The sequence below is a fragment of the Pleurodeles waltl genome, chromosome 4_1 (genome assembly GCF_031143425.1).
Source record: "Pleurodeles waltl isolate 20211129_DDA chromosome 4_1, aPleWal1.hap1.20221129, whole genome shotgun sequence".
Classification (NCBI taxonomy): Eukaryota; Metazoa; Chordata; class Amphibia; order Caudata; family Salamandridae; genus Pleurodeles; species Pleurodeles waltl.
Window position 1 is genome coordinate 434,035,717 of NC_090442.1, and position 20,357 is coordinate 434,056,073.

At 39.7% G+C, this 20,357-nt stretch overlaps 1 protein-coding gene across 12 annotated transcripts in view; it reads right to left on the reverse strand.

The window, feature by feature from the left end:
• CACNA2D1 (calcium voltage-gated channel auxiliary subunit alpha2delta 1) overlaps positions 1 to 20,357 on the reverse strand; it is a 1,459,114-nt gene that overhangs the window by 893,045 nt on the left and 545,712 nt on the right. For all 12 annotated transcript variants that reach the window (XM_069228696.1, XM_069228697.1, XM_069228694.1 and 9 more), the window contains exon 4: positions 13,748 to 13,807. In XM_069228696.1, coding sequence (XP_069084797.1) covers positions 13,748 to 13,807 — 60 coding nt within the window. The remainder of the gene's footprint in view (positions 1 to 13,747; positions 13,808 to 20,357) is intronic.

Here is a 20,357-nt window from a genome sequence, read left to right on the forward strand (position 1 = left end):
CTGTTGGAAATTGCCATATTTTGTTTGGTATTCGCTTAGATTTATGTCTTCTTTTGCTAAACCTGTTTTTGCTGACCACAAGACCTATTTTTGCTGGCCCTGGACACTGCACACTTTATTCCTGCTAACCAGTGTTTGTGCTCCTCTTGCAATACATATTAGAATTTGCCTATCCCTAGTTGTCACATTTGATATGTTTTTAATGCACTTGTAAGTCCTTAGTATATGGTGCAATATGGACCCATGGAATGTAAATTAAATGCTACTAGAGGGCTGCAGCACTCATTGTGCCAACCACTAAAGTAGCATTGTAAAGCATTTTTTCTTGTAGCCTGAGTTTGCAGTTTTAAACTGCCATTTCAACCTGGCAAAGCAAACCTTTTGGAAACACCCATTGGGTAAGATATAGTGTGAACCACAAATCTTGGGGAAGGGCAACCATGAATTTGCCCACATGTATGTGCGTATCATCACACTGACTACACCTTAAAGGGATTGTGAGACCAAAACATAGACATTTGTCTTTTTTAATGTTTTATTATAGGGTTCATATTACTGAAAATAGGAGTGAGCACCCAACATCATAATTCCCTCCTTCAGCAGACGCGAGTTGGATCATTTTTGATTTCATTTATTTGCCACTATGTTTATAGCAGAGAGAGAGTCACTATGGTCTCAAAGAATGCCAATGACACCTCAATAAAGGTTAAAAGGGCAGAAACATGTTGACCTTTGCTAATGGGTTGACTTATCCCCCACTTCTTTTTTAATGTCTCCACTGGGGGATTTAATAAAAAAGATATTTCCACCCAGTAGGTGGTTTTACCATTCACACTCAAAGTTTTTTTCCCCTCTGCATATAGTCCTCCCTTCTGAGACACCATGTGAGTGGCATAGCACTACAGCCATCACAACATTCCCCCTACGCTCGTCGGAAATATATCAATTGAGTAGTAGTTTGCAATATAGAACCCATTTGCCACAAGAGGCCTAATGATGAAGCATGCTACACAATGGATGGGTGAGGGCTTTCAACCTTGAGATATTTTAGTTCCCATTCTCTGGTAATCTCCTTGATTTGATTTGGCTTACATGAGTGACAGTCAATCCTTCGGAGTATAATAGTATTGGTAGGAGGACTGAACTGACTGCCCTGATCTCTTTTGATCCCCCTGTGTTAGATAAAGCAAACCTGTTGCCAGGCCTAAACTTTCCTTTCTTTTTGATACTTATAAGTCACACATAAGGTTGGCCCTAAAAGCCAGAGGGCAGGATACATGGAGTTTAAAAAGTAAGGGCATGTAAATCTAATGTTTCAAATGCCCCTGATGTGAAAAACCTCCAAGGTTATTGTTACTATGGCAGGGCTGGTTCTACTATAGATTAACAGTGGTTTACACTGCTACCTTTAATGAGTGCTAAATTCAGTTTGGGCGTATTGGAGTGTAAACATTATTAATAAAAATGTAATGTGAAATTACATATATTAAAAGGCCTAATTGAAATCATGTATTAATAAATGAAAACGTGTAGGTGACACCATAAACAACATGTATGAACATGAGAAAACAATGTCTAGCGAAAAATGTATTTTGTTTAATAATAATTAAATGTACTGAAAAATGAATATTAAAATGTACTAAAAAGATTGATAGTTTAAATATTATGAAATGTTTTATTCTTCATGCTTAGCATTGTTTTGTTTATTTTTTATTGTTAACTCTGCAAAATGATGTTTCTTTAAGCATCCTATCTGACTTGCTCACTATGGAAAAGTTATGGTCTTCTGTTGTAACATTTGTTCGTCTTCCTTGGATGAGTTAATGTGTACCAAGGAACAATAGTCTTCAGTGCTCATGTATAACCTGCAACAGTTGTATTCTACTGTAGAAACTGGAGACCAGGAGCAGAGAAGATGAGCCAATCGTGAGTGCAGAAAATGAAGAAAGATCCTTCTGAATCGTGGATCAGAAGTTATTAATTGAACACTAAAACACCCCATAGTCTGACCAATAGAAACCTAGCTAGTTGTTTTCTAGGATTTTAATATAGCAAAGAATTAGGTGCTGTAAATTTTATTCAGTTTAACTTCAGTGCTGTTTAGATGTCTTAGCTTTTTGTCTATGATTCTGTCAGTTCAGATATATTAGGCCGAAATTTTACTGAACTGTTTTCCCATTCATAACAGTAGTGCTATACAATAAAGACCAGATGCTCAACTGATGAAGACGTCGCTGCTTGCTGATCCATTTAGGAGAGGTATAACCAAATGTGCATTTGTCTTTCTTGCAAATGTTTATGTTTTCTCTCTTTAATACATCCAACCGTTATTTTTGGTTAGTGCGTAGTCAGATGTTTTCCAAATTAATTTTTGACTTCTTTTCTTTTTGCATGAAGCCCAAAACATGCTTATCGAATCAGAGTAATAGTGAAGGATGCCAAAATCTAACTTTGACTGTTTCATATAATTTGATAAATAATTCAACTGCGATAACTAAATGTATTCCGTGTCTATCTTTCATCTGTTATTGTTGTTATTCTGCATTGTGGTTCTTGAATGCTTAATGATAAGTATTTTGTCTAAGTTGAGATTCTTTCATGGATTTGGTCAGCTTGTACTGTTTCATTGTTAATCTAAAGGGCAATAAATGTTTGAACTTTATTAAACTGGTGTGGTGATTCATGGCCACATAGGTCATGGTGCGGATAAATTACGGTCTCCAAAATTGAAAATGATGTTTATTGATTTGATATTGTTAATGTTGATTGCTAGGACGTTATCACACTCATATCTGAGTCCAAAGATTTGTGCCGCCCTCTAAAGGTAATTGATGGTTACCCTAGATGTATCACCTTATAAATAAATTATCAAAAGAAATATAAGGCTGGACACGCCCACTGGAGTGGCTAGGAAGATCGTTCAAGGACTCATTGTAATAGTAAATTAAAATCCAACATAACGGTTTATATTATTATTTAGTAAATTACACTTTTAAAAAAGTTGTAATTTTCCTGCCTAAAATCAAAAGGATTTTTCCTGCCAGTGCCCAGATGTCACCTGATCCCTAATGGGTCGCCAGTGGTGAGATGTGTATTGCTCCCGTACTGTGGACAAAGGCCCTGGGGATGGGGACTATACCCTTGACAGGTTCTGTCCAGCCCCTTCGTGAGCTTCAAAGGTGGCCTACCTTGTCAATGGCAGATGACGCTCACACCAAAGCTTGCATCCCCTTTGTTTCTTTAGTCAGGCTGGCACAAATCCAATGGGAATAGAGGAACAGACCAGAACTGGTTTACGGAGTGGACAAAGGATTTTCCTCCACCCATGACTTGCACTTAGCATAAAAGTGAATGCTGCAGACCTCTCCTCTGAACACACCTCAACAGTTAAAGAGTTAAAAGAAAAAGGAATTGTCATGTGAAAACAATCTCACAGAGACAAGAAGGATTCTGATATACACATAGTAAAACAAGTTATCTGTGATAAGAGGGAATTAACATTGGAAAATGCAATGACTAATAGGAAGAAAGACATCACAAGAATGTTAAAGACAGTTCAACAGATAATGTGTGAACAAAGTGTGGTATTTCAAGATAATACGCAAATGATGGATCTTGTCCAACAATAGGGGAGCCTTTTAGGTGACGCAAAACAGAGGGTCATTAAGCACTGATGTATAGAAGAATGGAAAATGGGCCTAAAGTGAGCTAGGAGAAATAAAAGGGGATGCATTCATCCGCAAGGTAAACATTAGAGAACCGGAGATCTCATTAATGACAGATTTGGGTTTCAAACAAACGATATTTTATCAGTTCTTGGTGATGTTCTATTGGGCTGTTTAGCAAATATTTGATGGAGGATTGTGTTTATACTTTTGAAACCTATCCCAGAGAGAATGAAGTGTTTAGTTTTACCATTATTTCCAGTTAATTGGTTTATAGGGGGGCAAGGCACATTTTCAGAAAGTAGGTTGGAAGCTTTTTTAGTAAACCTTACCAGGAGGAAGTTTAGTAACGTTTTGTGTTCAAAGGATCAGACAGAAGCACATAGCATAGGTGGAGCTATGTGACTGACACGGTGCACTCCTTCAAATTGCTATGGATAGGCTCTTGTACTTTATAGTTCATGAATTTAAACTAAGCAAACAGGACATTGTAATGCTGGAGAGTGTGTGAGAATCATTTTGCCTAGCTGTCAAATCTTTAATCTCCACAAAAATGTCCAATAGTTCTCCTGCATAGTGTTTGACTCGACAATGCAATAAGGATGGTTATTTATCTCTGTATATCAGTTGTAGATTTTGTAGCGGTTTCTCTATGCTATGTCTTTCAATGTTTCCAACTTTGTTTTAGGTTCTTCATCCTCCTTCCATCATCGTCCTTCTTGTGTCTCAGCAATGGTCTGAAGTGCTTATTACCTTTTTTGTGTTCTGGTTTAAGTTTATTCAAGCTTAAAAGTCCTTTAGCTTTAAGAGCTAGTGCAATGAGACACGATGGGCCTGTGGTAAGCATAAATGTCACCATAACATGGGACATCAAGACATCAAGGGGTTAAGGCTGAATATGATGTCACATTTCCAGGCACCAAGTATGACTTTGAGTGTTTCAATAATTTCTCCAATGATGGTGTAAGGCGGAAATCTTTTATGAGTAAGAGGTGTACCATTGGGCCAAACAGCACCCATTTTGGAAAAAAACATCCTTGAGTATATATGATAGGTTTTAGTGATTTCTAAATGTGCATCTCCTAATTCAAAACTGTACATTTGTTAATATGCAAGCATATGCTTAAATTCCTCTTGATTCCACAGAGCTGAAAAGGAAGCAAATGCATTGTTTCTGAATTGACACTAATAGCTTTTCTTTTAAGGCCTGTACACTTAAATACTTTTTTTCTCTGAAGGGTGGTGTTTTCTGAATAACTGACAAAAATGCACTGTTTCATGTTTGACTTTTCAATCTGCACTTAAACATCCAGTGTAGTCACTTTATTGACGGTGAACGATTAATGAAATGTATATGGTGTTATAGGTGTTTCTCAAGTCTCTAGCCACTCCTTTTCAGACACTTTGGCCCATATTTATACTTTTTTTGCTCCACATTTGCATCAATTTTTTACGCAAAAGCGGCACAAACTTGCAAAATACAATTGTATTTTAAAAGTTTGTGCCGTTTATGCGTCAAAAAGGAGCGCAAATATGGAGCTAAAAAAGTATAAATATGGTCCTTTCAGCGTAAAACTCTAATGCAACAGAAACATAAAATATACAGCAAAGAGAGTGGCAATAGTAAATTCATGGTACTGTTCACAATAATATGGTGCACAAGGTTAAATAATAATAGTTGCAGGCAACATGTCTTATTTAAATACAGCAATACTAAGCATAAATTGGGTGTGTGACATTAATAGATTTCAGTTATTTTTTTACTTACTTTCACCTTTCCATAGTGCGGTTGTATTGAAGAGATATTGTCACAATCCAGGTCTTGCTCCTGTGGTGCACCTAACTTGCATATAAACAGCAGAGTAAGGACTTCATTTACAATCTGCTACATGTCAACAGGGCTCCAGTTCTGCAAACCTTTCAGTTCCCTACCTCACTTAGAGGGGAGATAAGTTATGCAGCTTCCAATTGCAGAATCTGAGCTGGCTCTGTGGTTGGAATTTCAAACCCTTGGGTTGAAGGCCTATCCCAAAAAAGCAGTAGGATCAGAGTGCTCTCTATTTAAAGTATGCTGTGCATAGCAGGGTAGCTCCAGTCAGGAAACCGATATATTTCCTTGATGCATAGGGAGAAACAAAACAGAAGAAAAAAAGAATGCCTAGTGGGCCACATTATTATGGCAGCCCACAAAGCATTCAAGATTTAATGACCAGCAGATGCACTTTTAGAACAAGTATTTGCAATGCAGTAGGTCTCACATTTGCTTCAGTTACACCTACTGGCATGGTAAATGCATAATTGGACTTTTCTCGCCACATAAGTTGGTCAACCCTGCTGCATAATTTGGTACTCTCTGTCTCATAATTCCAGTGGCCCAGCATATAACTAAAGCACTTCCATTTACCTTCTTCCTCTATCTCCAGCAAAAACTGAAATTATTGCTATTATTGATAATATGTTTTACATTATAATTTTGGGATTCCTCACAATCTATTGTGGGGACCCAGAGATGACCTAGACAGAAAGAGCAGGTTGTGCAGTGAGTTATGGGCAGAAATGTTTTTAAAGGAATGCCACGCAAAGCATTATTGGTCGAGTTTCCAAGTGTAGTAAATATTGTAGTATCTTGACTGTAATGCTCAGAACAGCCCTTAGAGGGCACCACTATAAAAATAACATTTATAAGAAACATGGTAATGTAACCGTAAAGTCAGCTCATAGAGAGCATAATTATAACAGAGTGGGAGAAAATAATGCAATGTAACCATGTATTTAGCCCCTAGAGAGCGTAGTGCCTTACACATTTTCAGGCCTACTGCAATTCTATTACAAATAAGGTGCTTAAAACACTAATTACTCCCAGCTGCAAAACAAAACTTCCAGCTATGAGACAGCTTAATAAGACTTTGAATGGTGGGAGAGGTTACTATTTTGGGGTCTCCCAACCTAGTGTGGGGACTCAGGTGTACTCTAGACAGAAAGAACGTTTGATGGTGATCCCATTGTCTTAGGACCACCACACAGTGAGTTATCGGCAAAAATGTTTTGTAAAGGGAAGGCCCCGTAAAGCATTATGGGGTGATTTTCCGAGTGGAGCAAATATTGTAGTATCTTGATTGTAATGCTCAGAACAGCCCTTAGTGGACACCACAATAAAAATAGCCCCTAGAGGGCATAAGGACATGAAAACAGACTGGCCAAACGTAATGCAGTGTAACAGTGCATGTAGCCCCTAGAGGGCGTAGAATGTTACCCATTTTCAGGCCTAGCAGGCCTACTGCAATACTATTACAAGCAAGGCCATTAAAACACAAACTACTCTGAGTTGTAAACAAAAGTTCCAGCCATAAGAGTTTTGAAAAAGACACTGAATGGTGGGAGAGGTTACTATTTTTCACCTCCTACCAAAGGTAAGGACCACTCTAGACAGAAAGAGTGTGCTGTGCTTAACATTTTGATGGTGGTCCCATCGTCCTAGGCCCATCACAGTCTGAGTTATGGGCAAAAATGTTTTGAAAAAGAAATGCCCTGCAAAGCATTATGGGGCGAGTTTCTCGAGCACAGTATACAATCAGCTTTCCCACTGTGCCAGGAGAGCTGCTTTGAGGATTTCTGTTCTATTTCTGTTTTAAATGCTTCCATTTGTATATTTTTCAACTGCTAAACTTGTAAACTGGTCCTCATGTAAAGCGATTGTCTTATCGAGGATGCGCTATACGAAACTTCACATAGTCATGTAAAGAGCTCCTCTGATCGAGTTTGCGGTATATGAAGCTTCACGACCTTCGATCGAGTTTGCGGTATAAGAATCTTTTTTTAAACATTAAATAAGTAAATTAAAAAGACCGCCCTCCAGCTTGCAGCCTTTGTGTGCAGACACCACAGAGAAACAGCGGTGTTGTGATCCCTCGTCTAGGTCTAGTTCTTTTGCTGTGTGCAGCCAGCTACCCCATGGGTGCTGGCTCAATCATGTTACGTTAAATAATAATTGTGGTTAAATGCATTGAATTGCCATTGCTGGGTTTAATCAAGGCTTGTTACTTGTTGCTGTTAATGTGCACAGTTGCCATTGCCAACGCTTGTTTATTCTATTTTATTCTGCTCCCACAAGGCCGATTTGTAAATCCCTGAACCTCTGCACATTTCTAGACAGCTGCTGTCCTGGTTGCTAGGCAACAAATCTTGCTCTTTTATTTGTCATCTTTTACAGGTGACTTCTTCCAAGAGAGACTATAAAGAGCCTCACACAAGTCAGGCAGTGCTTGGCTTTGTTTCCTGTTTCTGCGAGCTGAGGTCAAGAAGGTCAGCCAACTCCTCCTAGCTTCTTCACTGTTGCCGAGGGAAAGGACTAAGCTGAGGTTGAGAGCCAGCTCAGAAGAGAATTCCCCAAGAGTTTCTCACTGTTGCCCGGCTACCAGGATCCAGGACATCTTCCAGTAAAGCTAAGTGACAGAATAACAGGCAGTCACAGGAGTGTGAATGCTTTTGAATACTTTTGAACTAATCCTTTGTGTATTTAAAAAAAAAAAAAGACTTTGGTGATTCATTTCAGAAAGAGAGCCGTTCAAGGTGGTTAGCAAGAATGTCTGAAAGACTGTTTAGCCTTGATTATTTTTATTAATACTCTTATTCAATTGCTTGTTGCCTTTAACTTGTGACCTGTGACAGAAAGTGACACTCCTAAAACCTGTTGTAGGAATATAACCCTCATTAATGTTTGTGTGGCACCTGTTTCTAACAAAATCACATTTTCGGCATTGATCCATACTCAATGTCAGAGATCGTCACAAAAATTTACATGGGGCAATCATCTTTTGAAAGTTTTCTGAGCTTTATTGTTCAACCAGTGCATATGCATATTTGCAGATTTGCTTGTGAGAAGAAAATATTCCTGTTTTGTGTGTTTTAGTTAAGTTACATGTTTAGTGTGTGCAACAACGTCAAGAGTAATTACTTAACATGATATAAAACAGGGAGAAGTCCCAGGCAACAGTGGTGCATTCCTGCCAGTCCTATGGAGTTCAGAGAAAGTACAAGGAAGCAAGTTGAGTGACAGGTGCTTATCTGGGTATCGGAGTGAGTGCATGAGTGTTAGTTACTTAGTGGGCAGTACATCACTCATACCTGTTCCTTTCCCATATAGAACCTAGCTCCTCAACAATGCAGTGACACCAACCACCTGCACCATCAAGAGTAGAGGCCTTGCTGGACCAGGCAGCAGTGGCAGTATCTCTCTCTCTCTCTCTGTCATCCAAATCCCCCTCCCTTTTGGGACACCTGCCAGGACTCCTGTATTAAGATCGAAAGTGCCAAGAGGTGTCCTAGGAGGACGGGGTAACAGTAATCGCCCCTGCAGATGACCTGCTTTCCAGGTAAGTGGTCAAGCTCTCACAAGCGGCATGCCCAAAACAAGGAAGAGGAAGAAACAACATACAGCCACACCGCATTAAGCAGCGATGCAAAATAAAAAAATAGTGTGCCACACTAATGTATCTGGCCAATAGTGCAATAATACATGTAACTGTGTCTGTCTGCAAGGTGTATCAACGCAGCCTCAAGGCTGGACAAACGTAAAACGTTTACCTAAATCAAGGGAATTTTGAACTCGACCTAAAAATAATCCCTGCCAGGCAGCTAGAGATCTTCAATAACAGTGGGCTGTTCATCATTGTAAAGGTGGAGGCAGGCTATATTGTGATCCAGTAGCATAGCTGACCATCTTTAAAAGGCTTAATGAGGACATAAATGTGTTTTTATGAAAAATGTATTATCTTTGCAAAGTCCTTATGTTTAATTAAGAAGAATTAATTATATGGACCGGTTAATAATGGGCAAAATCTATTTTGCTCACATATTGTATAATAAGGAATGGAACAAAATATGATTTTATTCATTAGGACAAAAACAAAAGAATCGGATTTTTGTTTAATCTGCATGATAACAAATAAGGTAGATACTTTAATAATTTTTCTTCCAATCTTTAAATTTAAATTGTGTGACTAGTCTCAGGCAAAAAAAGAGTATCCTATTTCTTGTCACAGAAGAAGAAAAAATATTCAAGACATTTCTTTAAAAATGGCGATTCATAAACTTTGTGTATATTTGTTAATATCCAAGGACTTCGTGGGCTTCAAGGTAGACAACAGTAGGCAAATAGACTTCCCATGCTACTTCTTCTTGTATCCCCGAAATCTAGTAGTATTCCAAGTGCCAGGAATTCAGCAGTGGTTGACATGGGATCCTTAGCCTATCCTCCTTAGATTCCCACACTGTGCTATTTATAACATTTCATCATTCTTCTGATGTATGGTATAGTTAAGAATATCTAAAAAGACCAATTCTAGATGTTTACCAAGATGAAAAAGTCTGTTGTTGGAGATTTTGCAGCACTTCCATGCAAACAAACCACAGAGAAAAGCATCATACTCATAAGGCCACAGTGGCAAAAGAAGCACATTCCAAAGTATTTTTGCCTATTAAAATGAGGTACTTATTTCTTTCACCAGGAGAAAACCTACGTTAACTGTCCCTGTTTCCCTGACACTCCCCTGGATGAGGGTGCTAGCCAAACTGATAAAGGTTATCCCATAATCTATTTCAAATTTCGAATAAGCAAGAACACCTGCCTCTTGTTTGTGTAGCTGTTCCTTATCATGGTTTCTCCTATCCTATCATATTTCCTTAGACAATTGTGTGTTGTACCTATGTGGGCTTCCTTCCAGAAACCCTCCAACTCTGCTACTGGTGTTGTTTATATAGTACTTTTATTGTTAAAAAAAAGACACTGAGGGGATCAATAATGTATTGTTGATTTCAGCTCTGTATTGGCAAAAACTCATTACAATCAATGCAGGAAGAGAGCACCTGGCAGAACCAGTACATGTGGCTGCAATGGCACTAGGTGTTGCTACTAGCAGATTTGATGTTGATGTTAGTGCAGAAATCTCACTATTGGTGACATTTGATAATCCATTTTGGGTGAGGACGATGGCATGTTCAGGCAAATTATAGTGGTGGACCTGATGTGGGGTATTTTGCTGTTGACCGGATGATTTGATGTAGGTAAAGGTAATGAGAGGTATCTAAGTGTTAGGAAAGATTAAATATTTTGGTTCTATGCTAAGGTGTTAAATTATGTTTACATGGTAAGCTATGTTGTGGCATTGCAGGGGCCACATCATAAATTAGCAGGTCCCCAACCTTTTCGTATCATTTCATAAAACATTATTCAGCAACATGTTAGCAGTGATAAATGTCAATCACAGAACAAATAAATAAATTATTGAAAGACATGTAGAAATTTTCAGAAGAATAAAGTGCATAAGTGTTGGGGCACATGCTACAGTGCTAATTGATGATGATAAAAATATCAAAACGTTGTTTTCCGTAAAGGTAGAGCAGCTTTAAAAAATGAGCCAAAATTTAAAATCACTTCCTCATTATCAAGAATTAGTAAAAATCCAAACGAAATTCTGTAGTATCCAAGATCAGAATAGTACTTCTTTAAAATCGGAGTCAAAAACATTCCAGCATTTCATGTGTAAAATTTACAAAAAAACATAGAAATGAAACATTGTCTGTTCAGAAACATTATCACATGGGCAGGGCAAAGATTTGAGACTGTGTGTATGTCCCATTGGAAAACTGAGTAAGTATTTCACAGTATCAGATCTAAAGCGAAGGAGCAGAGAATGGTCCCACCTATTATGAGCAAGCCAAATGTAATTAGTAGAGTAGTTGAAATCCTTTAAATCCAAATATTTGCCTAAATTCACCCTCCCTGCAAAACGTCTTAGATGCTCAGATTTCATAAGTTCATAACATTCACTCACTACAACTTTTTCCTTATGGAAATACACGAGGAAGGATCAGATAAACATGACTCAATCCCCAGGCACTTAAATACAAAGTTAGCATTTGCAAACCCTTATCCATGGAAAGACAATCTATTATTGTTTCCTTAGTTAAAATAGCCTATGGGTTATTCCAGATGCAGAGCCAGAGTACTGCTGGACAAACCTGAATCAGATCCTCAAGATAAGGCAGTTCAAGTTCTTTATGACTAATGTAAGTAGCAGCGGATACAGGGAGAGATCACAGTCTACAAAGGAATCTATTTTCCTCTTTTTGAATAGCATTACAATTTGAGATGCCCCTGACTTCAGCACCAAAGGTGGCAATCGACAAATACTGGGACTAATAAATGTAAAGCAATTACATTAGTGAACGCCCTCCTGAGGTTTGAAGGAGACTACGTAAAGCCCCATTAGCCTTGGAAACTTTTGCCGTGCGATGGGTGATATTTGGTGACCAGGAGCCTTGAGCTGAGAGAGAAAAGGATACCTAAATATGGGAAGGTGCTCTTATTAGTCAAGGTGTTAGGGACCAATGGACAATGTAGTCATCCGTTTACATTTAGGGACACATGACATAATGTGGGACCTGGTGAAATTAGTACTGAGTTAAAGTGAAGAGATGGAGTCAGGGCCCTAAGCGGTGCTTACAAGAGTGCTGGAATGGGCTTTCCCCTAATTATTGGGACTTCTTGAGTGGCACATATGAGTGAAAAATGCAAGGCATTTATATATAAAATTAACAAAATGTTTCCAACCACTAGGTTTCTGAAGACAGAGCCATAGCTTGTATTCTCGGAGACCTATGATCCAGCAGTCTATCAGCGTCTGGACCACGAGGTTAATGCCTGGGCAGGCCTTCCTTCTCTAGAGTGGGCCTTCCAGCTCATATGTGTCTTACTTGCATCCACTATGCGACTGCTACTTCTCAGCAGGGAAAATAATGAACTACCCTCACAAACAGGGAGAAAGCTGACTGTGTAAGGGGGGCATTGATATTTTGTGCGTAGAAATGAATCCCAGAGTCTGGGAATTGTAAACAAAAATACAATGTCGACCGACAGCCATGAAATGGTAAACGCATTACTGGTTTGGCAAATGTCCATCACCCATGCCAGCGAAGGCACTACTGCCAAAATGACCCAGTCCATCACAGGCTGGCAGGCCGCCAACAACAACCAAAAGGACACTGTTAGTTTACGCAGCGGATCCATGCAGAGTTTAGCCTGAAATTGGATGCTCAGTTTAGAGAAAGATTTGTCTACTGAAATGTCCACCAAGATGTAACGAAAAAAAGCAAGTATTGATTAAAAAAACACTGAAAGGTTAAGCAGTAGGAATTATCAAAATATGCTGAACTAGAATGCAGCCGTAAAAAAAAATATTAGCTGAATTACACATTGTCTATAGTTCTTACAGCAGTAGCAGTTGTTCCACACAAATTACAATCTAGAAACTTGTCAGAGCATTGTGATTACAGCTTTGGTAGCCACCATTGTGACAAGCTGCCATACCATCTAAAAGTATAATGTATAGAGCCATTAATAAGATCTGTAAAATGACACATTTAAAAGACATCGTTTGCTAAGCTTCGCATCTGGCCAGGGTATCAGTTTTATCACCCAGTAAATGCACTTTGTGTTCATTATGAATGCATAAGGTAAGCAACATTGTATACGTGTGCGAATTTAAATACTAGACATTCTGCTCTAAAAAACTGCCACGGGCTATATACTCTTCTGAAACTTGTGTCCTCAACAGCCTGCCCGACATTTCTGATTCATTTAAACCAGTGTAAAACAGCATGCTTTTGAAGTATGCTGTTGTCATATTCTACTTTTACTGTACTTAATGAGTAATTACATGCACAGCAGCTTCATTTGAACTATAAATAACATATATAACATTTCCCCTTAACATTGGCACCGTCTGTTACATCATCATTTCACAAATACGCCTTGCCTGGTAAAGTGCCTGATGTATCCACTTGTCTGCATGATGCTTGTATTTTAACACAGCGGCAAATAGCCTGCAATCATTCACTTCACATGTGATTACGCCTGGACAATTGTCAAAGGAAAAGTGAATTGGAGCATTGATTTTCCAATCAGGAACATTATGTTTAATAGGCCCTGATGCTGTGAAGGCACACTCTCTTAAACAAGTCACTGTACAAACATTACTGCAATGACCAACTAGTAAAATTGGACTGTTTTGAAAAGTGCTTACTTGAAATGTGTCCTGCCACTGGTGCATTTCTTGAAATCTCTCAGCTTCTTTAGCGAGGCGCTGAAAGGAGAAATCAAACACACAATAAGATGTTTTCATGTTCCAAATAATACAGTTTCAGAGTTATTCGCTTATTAAATTTTACATATATAAGAAAGTGGACAAAATAAAGTGAACATGATATACAGCCCCGACAATTAAAATATTCCTACAATTAATAAGTAATACATCCGATGTTCTATTTAGCTTGATTTTGTGTACTTAGGAAAAGGGAATACCTCTACAAGTTGGGTTACCCAATCATGGATGTCATCGTAGTTAGAGCGCCATCTGTATTGCAATTGGCTTTCCTTTTAAAAGCGTTGTCATCTAATACTGCATTCCCATTTCTTTAATTGAAACAAAGTGAAATAGAGTTCAAAGACCTCTACTCACATACTAAAGAGACCAGGGAACACAATAAGAGTATGTTTGCATCCCTGGATCTCTTTGATATTTCCTGAGGGATAGCACACTTTGAGTAAGTCTTTCTTTAATACCTTTAATACACATTGTCCGAGCAGTGGGTCATAGTTGTTGCCTGTGCAATTCACTGTGCTCTCATTTACATGGGAGTGTAGGTACAAGACCCCCAAGGCACTTGTGTGTGACTTACCTTAGCTACATGGCTGGTGGGTACAATAAAATGTAAAACAACGGAGCACACAATTCACCCCATGATACCATCAGACTGTATCCAGTGTGGCCTTTCACTTTCGGTGACCCAAAAGCACAATGCGGCCCAACACGAATGAGGAAGAACCTTTCCCCATCCATCAAGGCTACATAAGAGATGAAGGGTCCAGGGCTTAAGGGAGGATGCCTTAAATGTTTTGGCAGCCAGGTGGCAGAGCCGTCCGGACCCTGAGCACCATAAAACTCTCTGAAATCTCAATTTGGAGCCTTTCCCCTTTCATCTGCATTATATAAGCAAAATGACCATCTCAATGTAGCCTTTTTCCATTGTTCATATGCAGGTCATCCTCTATCAATGATTCCTGCCCCTTACAGTGAAAGACTTCCTTAGCATCATTCCTGTTCAAAGCGTGACAACCATAATATTATTCTATGGGGCTTCTGGCAGCAAAAGACTCATTAAAAAATGCATTTCCTAATTGCTGCATTGAATTTACGAATGATGCAATAGCAATAGCTATAATGCACCATATTGATACATAAAATAATAAATAAAATAATAGAAATAATTAACTTTTTACTTTATGGTACATGAGCGGCCACTATGAATGTAAATTACGATTAGAAATTGGGAAGCAGAAGATATTTGCTCATATGAAAATGTGTTTGTTAGTTCAATTCCACTGCCTGAGCTGAAAAACCATAGTGTCCCTTCAGTGTGAAAAATAGCATGCTTTAGTGCTGGTTGCAAATGAGACAGGAAGAGAAGATCTACTAAGGCCACAGCATTGATATAATGTGGTCTCGTGAAAGGATCCATTGACAACTCAAAAGTGTAAAAGGGCCATGCTTATTTCTTCATGGTATTTAAAGAGTTGCTCGTTTTGGAATGTTGGAAAGTGAAGGGCTACGCAAGAGTATTGAAGGTTACAGATATAAAATGCAGTCTGCTGGCTCTCATTCTCTGCAGTACGTGTTTCTTGAAAGGTACCGTCCCAAAACGCAGATTACGCTTTGTTAAACCTTTAAAAGAGCTGTCACGTGCAGTGGACAGAGAGAAAGCTCCAGCTGCTTTATCTGATCGGAGTTTGGAGGTCTATTCAACAGGCCCTTCCTCGAGGTGATGGCTATATTCTCTCGTTCCCTACAAGCAGGGCAGCTGACAGTTGATAAGGGAGAGCCCCAGACATACCCCTATTATATACAATACAAAAGGGATACTTCTTTCGTTCTTATAAAAATGTATTTAGTTTTGAAATATACCCCAGACACCTCCTCAATCAAAGGAGGTGTCATCGAATGGAACCTAGTTGTTCCCTGGGACATCACAACTCACCACAACATTCCCATGGACTTTACACTTTACATTTGTGGACCTGTTCGCATTTTACATGAGCATTTTATTTGAGCAAATGTGAAATAGCCTTCATGGCTCGTATTTATTAAACCTCTTTACAATAATTATTTGCTTATTAAAATCTTTTTTTTGGGGAGTGGGGGACAGGATAGGCTGCCTAGGTTGTAACATGATGCAATGAGAAGCAGAAGGTTGTTTTCCATGTAGTCATGTCAGCAAATATGACATGCTGAATATTGTAAAGTCAAAATATATATTTCTAAATGTATAATGTGTGCTCACAACACAAAAGAAAAAAGCAATGATGGATGTGAAATGGATGTGATGTCTAGACGACCGTTCAATTCACATATAACGTACGAACTTATCAGGATGATAGGAAATGTGTACGTGTACATTTCGTGTACTATTTGGTAATGTTTAATATCATAATTTTTAGCACCAACATATTTTATTTTTTTGAAAATTGCTTGAAACAATGTAGGAATGAAATAGTAATTCAGTTCAGATTGAATGGAAAACCAGAAACGAGTAAAACGTCCCTTTTACGTAATACTAGAAATTCCATATAGTTATTTTTTGCACCTAATACTCACTGGGGCTGAGAGGAAGAGTCCAATGTTAAGCTGTTGTTTATCTATCAAGGGCAACAAAAAAAAAACACTGATTCATGCCATTGCTAGGAACAGACAGAACCCCTTTGGTGCGGGGGTCGGGCACTGGCCGACGCCCACACTACCTCCCTGGTGCGGGTCACGACCAGTGGGCGACACAAGGGAGGGGGTTAGAAAATCTCTTATGTGTCTCCCCCGCCCTCCATCCCGCCCCTTTGTGACGTTGTGTGCTGACGTCACATTATTGTTTTCCCCATCGGAGCAGGAAGCGGCCTTACGGCTGCTTCCTGCTCCGATGGGGAAAGCGGCCTCAAACGGCCTTCCAGATGTTCGGGAAGGCCTCGTATGAAAGGGGGGCTCTCCCCTTTCATACGAGGCCTTTTTGAACGTGTTTCCAGGAAACACCACTAGACACCAGGGATTTCACTTGGTCCAACCCCCCTGGGGCCATATTTTTTTATTTGGAGATAGGTGCCCCCTGAGGGGGGCCTGATCGCGCCACATCCAGGGGCAATTTTTTAAAAAAGAAATAAAAAAAGAAATTGACAGGGGGTTGCCCGTGGGCAGGGCAACCCCCTGTGGGGGCAATACTTTTTTTTTAGTAGTTGTAGTGTTTCCCTGGGGGCCATTTTGGCCCAAGGAAACCCTACAAAAAAAAAAAAAAAGATCTCTCTATATATAAATCTATATGTATATAGATATATCAATCCATGTATATAGATATATCTATCTACATGGATATATCTATAGATAGATCTATTTATATAGACCTATATATAGATGTATCCATGTAGATAGATATATCTATATAGAGATATATAGGCTAGTGTTTTAGAGCAACAGTTTAGCTAATAGCAGAGATGGCATCTTGATGGATGACTGCTGCTGACGCCATCACTCGGGTTATAGAGGACAGCTCTGACATAGGGTCAGAGACTGAGACAGCAGATATTGAGACAGAATCTGAGGGATAGGACAATGGCGTAGACAATGGGAGTGATTTTTCAGTCGGGGGAGTCCCATTGGATAACTCCTCTTCCAATAAATTATGAGGGAGGTGATGAGGGCAGTCCTGTTGTCCCTTCGCAAGCACAGTCTGTGCAACGGGGCAATAGTGGGTTAGCCCAACCCAGAAAGCAGGTGAATGCAGTGGCAAGCACATAGAGGGTGCTCTCTTGGGAGCTCCCCAATTTAGTTCAGCCCCAAATTCCACCGCCCAAATCGTATTGTGGAGACATCAAAATTATCTATCACAAAACAAACTGGTTTTGTAAGGCAAGCACCTGTGTTTTTGGTCCTCGGTTTGGCGGCCTTATAGGAAACATACTAAACCCAAACATTTCTGGAAACTAGACATCCGGGGGTGTCCACAGAGTTGTGACTTGTGTGGATTCCCCAAAGTTTTCTTACCCAGAATACCCTGCAAAGCTGAGATGTTGAATAAAAACTCTATTTTTCTTGCATTTCTGAACACAAACTACAGGAATATGCTGCGATCCACAAAATTCCTACCACCCAGTGATTCCTCACCTGTCCTGATAAAAACACTACCCCACTTGAGTGCCTATACCTGCGTCAGGAATGGATCACCCCAGGGTCAACAGTTGTCTCATTTAAAGACCAACATTGACCGTTGTGTGATCTATTCCTGTCGCAGGCACAAGGCCTACCCACACAAGTGAGGTACCATTTTTATTGGGAGACTTGGGGAATACTGAGTGGAAGGAAATTTGTGGCTCCTCTCAGATTCCAGAACTTTCTATCACCAAAATGTGAGGAAAAGTGTTTTTTTTTCAAATATTGAGGTTTGCAAAGGATTCTGGGTAACAGAACCTGATCAGAGCCCCCCAAGTCAACCCATCTTGGATTCCACTAGGTGTCTAGTTTTAAAAAATGCGCAGGTTTGGTGGGGTTCCCTATGTGCCGGCTGAGCTAGAGGCCAAAATCCACAGCTAGGCACTTTGCAAAAAACAGGTCTGTTTTCCTTAGGAAAATGTGATGTGTCCACATTGTGTTTTGTGGCAGTTCTTGTTGCAGGCGCTAAGCTTACCCACACAAGTGAGGTGCCATTTTTATCGGGAGACTTGGGGGAACGCTGGGTGGAAGGAAATTTGTGGCTCCTCTCAGATTCCAGAACTTTATGTCACCGAAATTTGAGGAAAAAGAGTTTTTTTGGTCACATTTTGAGGTTTACAAAGGATTCTGGGTAACAGAAACTGGTGAGAGCCCCACAAGTCAGCCCATCCTAGATTCCCCTAGGTGTCTAGTTTTAAAAAATGCACAGGTTTGGTAGTTTTCCCTAGGTGACGGCTGAGCTAGAGGCCAATATCCACAGCTAGGCACTTTGCAAAAAACAGGTCTGTTTTCTTTGTGAAAATGTGATGTGTCCACGTTGTGTTTTGCAGCATTTCCTGTTGCGGGCGCTAGGCCTACCCCCACAACTGAGGTATCATTTTTATCGGGAGACTTCAGGGAACGCTGGGTGGAAGGAAATTTGTGGCTCCTCTCAGATTCCAGAACTTTCTGTCACCGAAATGTGAGGAAAAAGTGTTTTTTTTTGTCACATTTTGAGGTTTGCAAAGGATTCTGGGTAACAGAACATGGTGAGAGCCCCACAAGTCAGACCATCCTGGATTCTCCTAGGTGTCTAGTTTTAAAAAATGTGCAGGTTTGGTAGGTTTCTCTAGGTGTTGGCTGAGCTAGAGGCCAAAATCTACAGCTAGGCACTTTGCAAAAAACACATCAGATTTTCAATGTAAAAATGTGATGTGCCCATGTTGCCTTTCCTGTTGCGAGCATTAGGCCTACCCACCAAGTGAGATACCATTTTTATTGGGATACGTGGGGGAACACAGAATAGCACAACAAGTGTTATTGCCCCTTGTCTTTCTCTTCATTTTTTCCTTCCAAATGTAAGACAGTGTGTAAAAAAGACGTCTATTTGAGAAATGGCCTGTAATTCACATGCTAGTATGGGCACCCCGGAATTTGGAGATTTATGACGGCCTAAGCGCGAACTACTCCAAATAGCCAAAAAAGGGCTCAGCATGGGGGGGAGGCCCAGCAGCTAAGAGGTTAAAGATGTACTGCAGGAGCAACTTGGTGGTAGCAATGCAGAAAATAAATGAGGCACACTCTCTTTTAAAATGTATTTTTTAAACATGTCAGGAGAGAACTATAGGTTCAATGCTGCCACTCTGTGGTACAGGGCAAAGCATGCTATCACCAGTAGCCTGTGGGAACCTGGAATCAATAGCATAAGCATCTATAGTCAAGTTGTCTGATCAACGGAATGCTAAGTGAGTAGAGGTTTACGGTACGACTTATGAGGTTACAATGTCAGAGAACCTAAACCCTACTTAGTTGTGACACCATAGTAATTTCCTCTCACGGTTTAGTTTCAAGAAAAGCAATTGTCATGAATAGAGCGACGATATGCTGTATGAGAGGATGGGTGAGAAGACAGAAAGGAATTGATGTTAATGGCACGGTGCACTATGGTTATTGTCTTTTGTTGACACTCCAATACCCTTTTGAGTACTATTGGCTGAAGACAGTGGTAATTAGAGACGTAAGTTGTGAATTAATGATGTTAGATTTTTTTTCAGAGCAGTAAACGAGAGAGTGTTTCACTGCTCTAAGAGCTATCACCAGTAGTCAAATATGTTATAGTTACAGAAAGAAATGCACACACGTTGGTGACTAGAAGAGTGCAATTTAGAATCAAGAGAGCAAGGTTGTATTTTTTTCTAGAGACCTTGCCTGCCGAAGTTGTACCGCATGTGCAGTGGACAGCATAGAGTGCATGCAGCAAAACCCTTTATGTATATGAAGCTAAAGGAGGTCCTGGAGATGCTGATAGTCAGCATACAGTTTTTTAAGGTTCTGTGCTGCCTTAATGGTCCTAACATTGTACACATTGGAGTGTTCAGGGGATGTGTTTGGGAGAATCAAGATAGGAAAA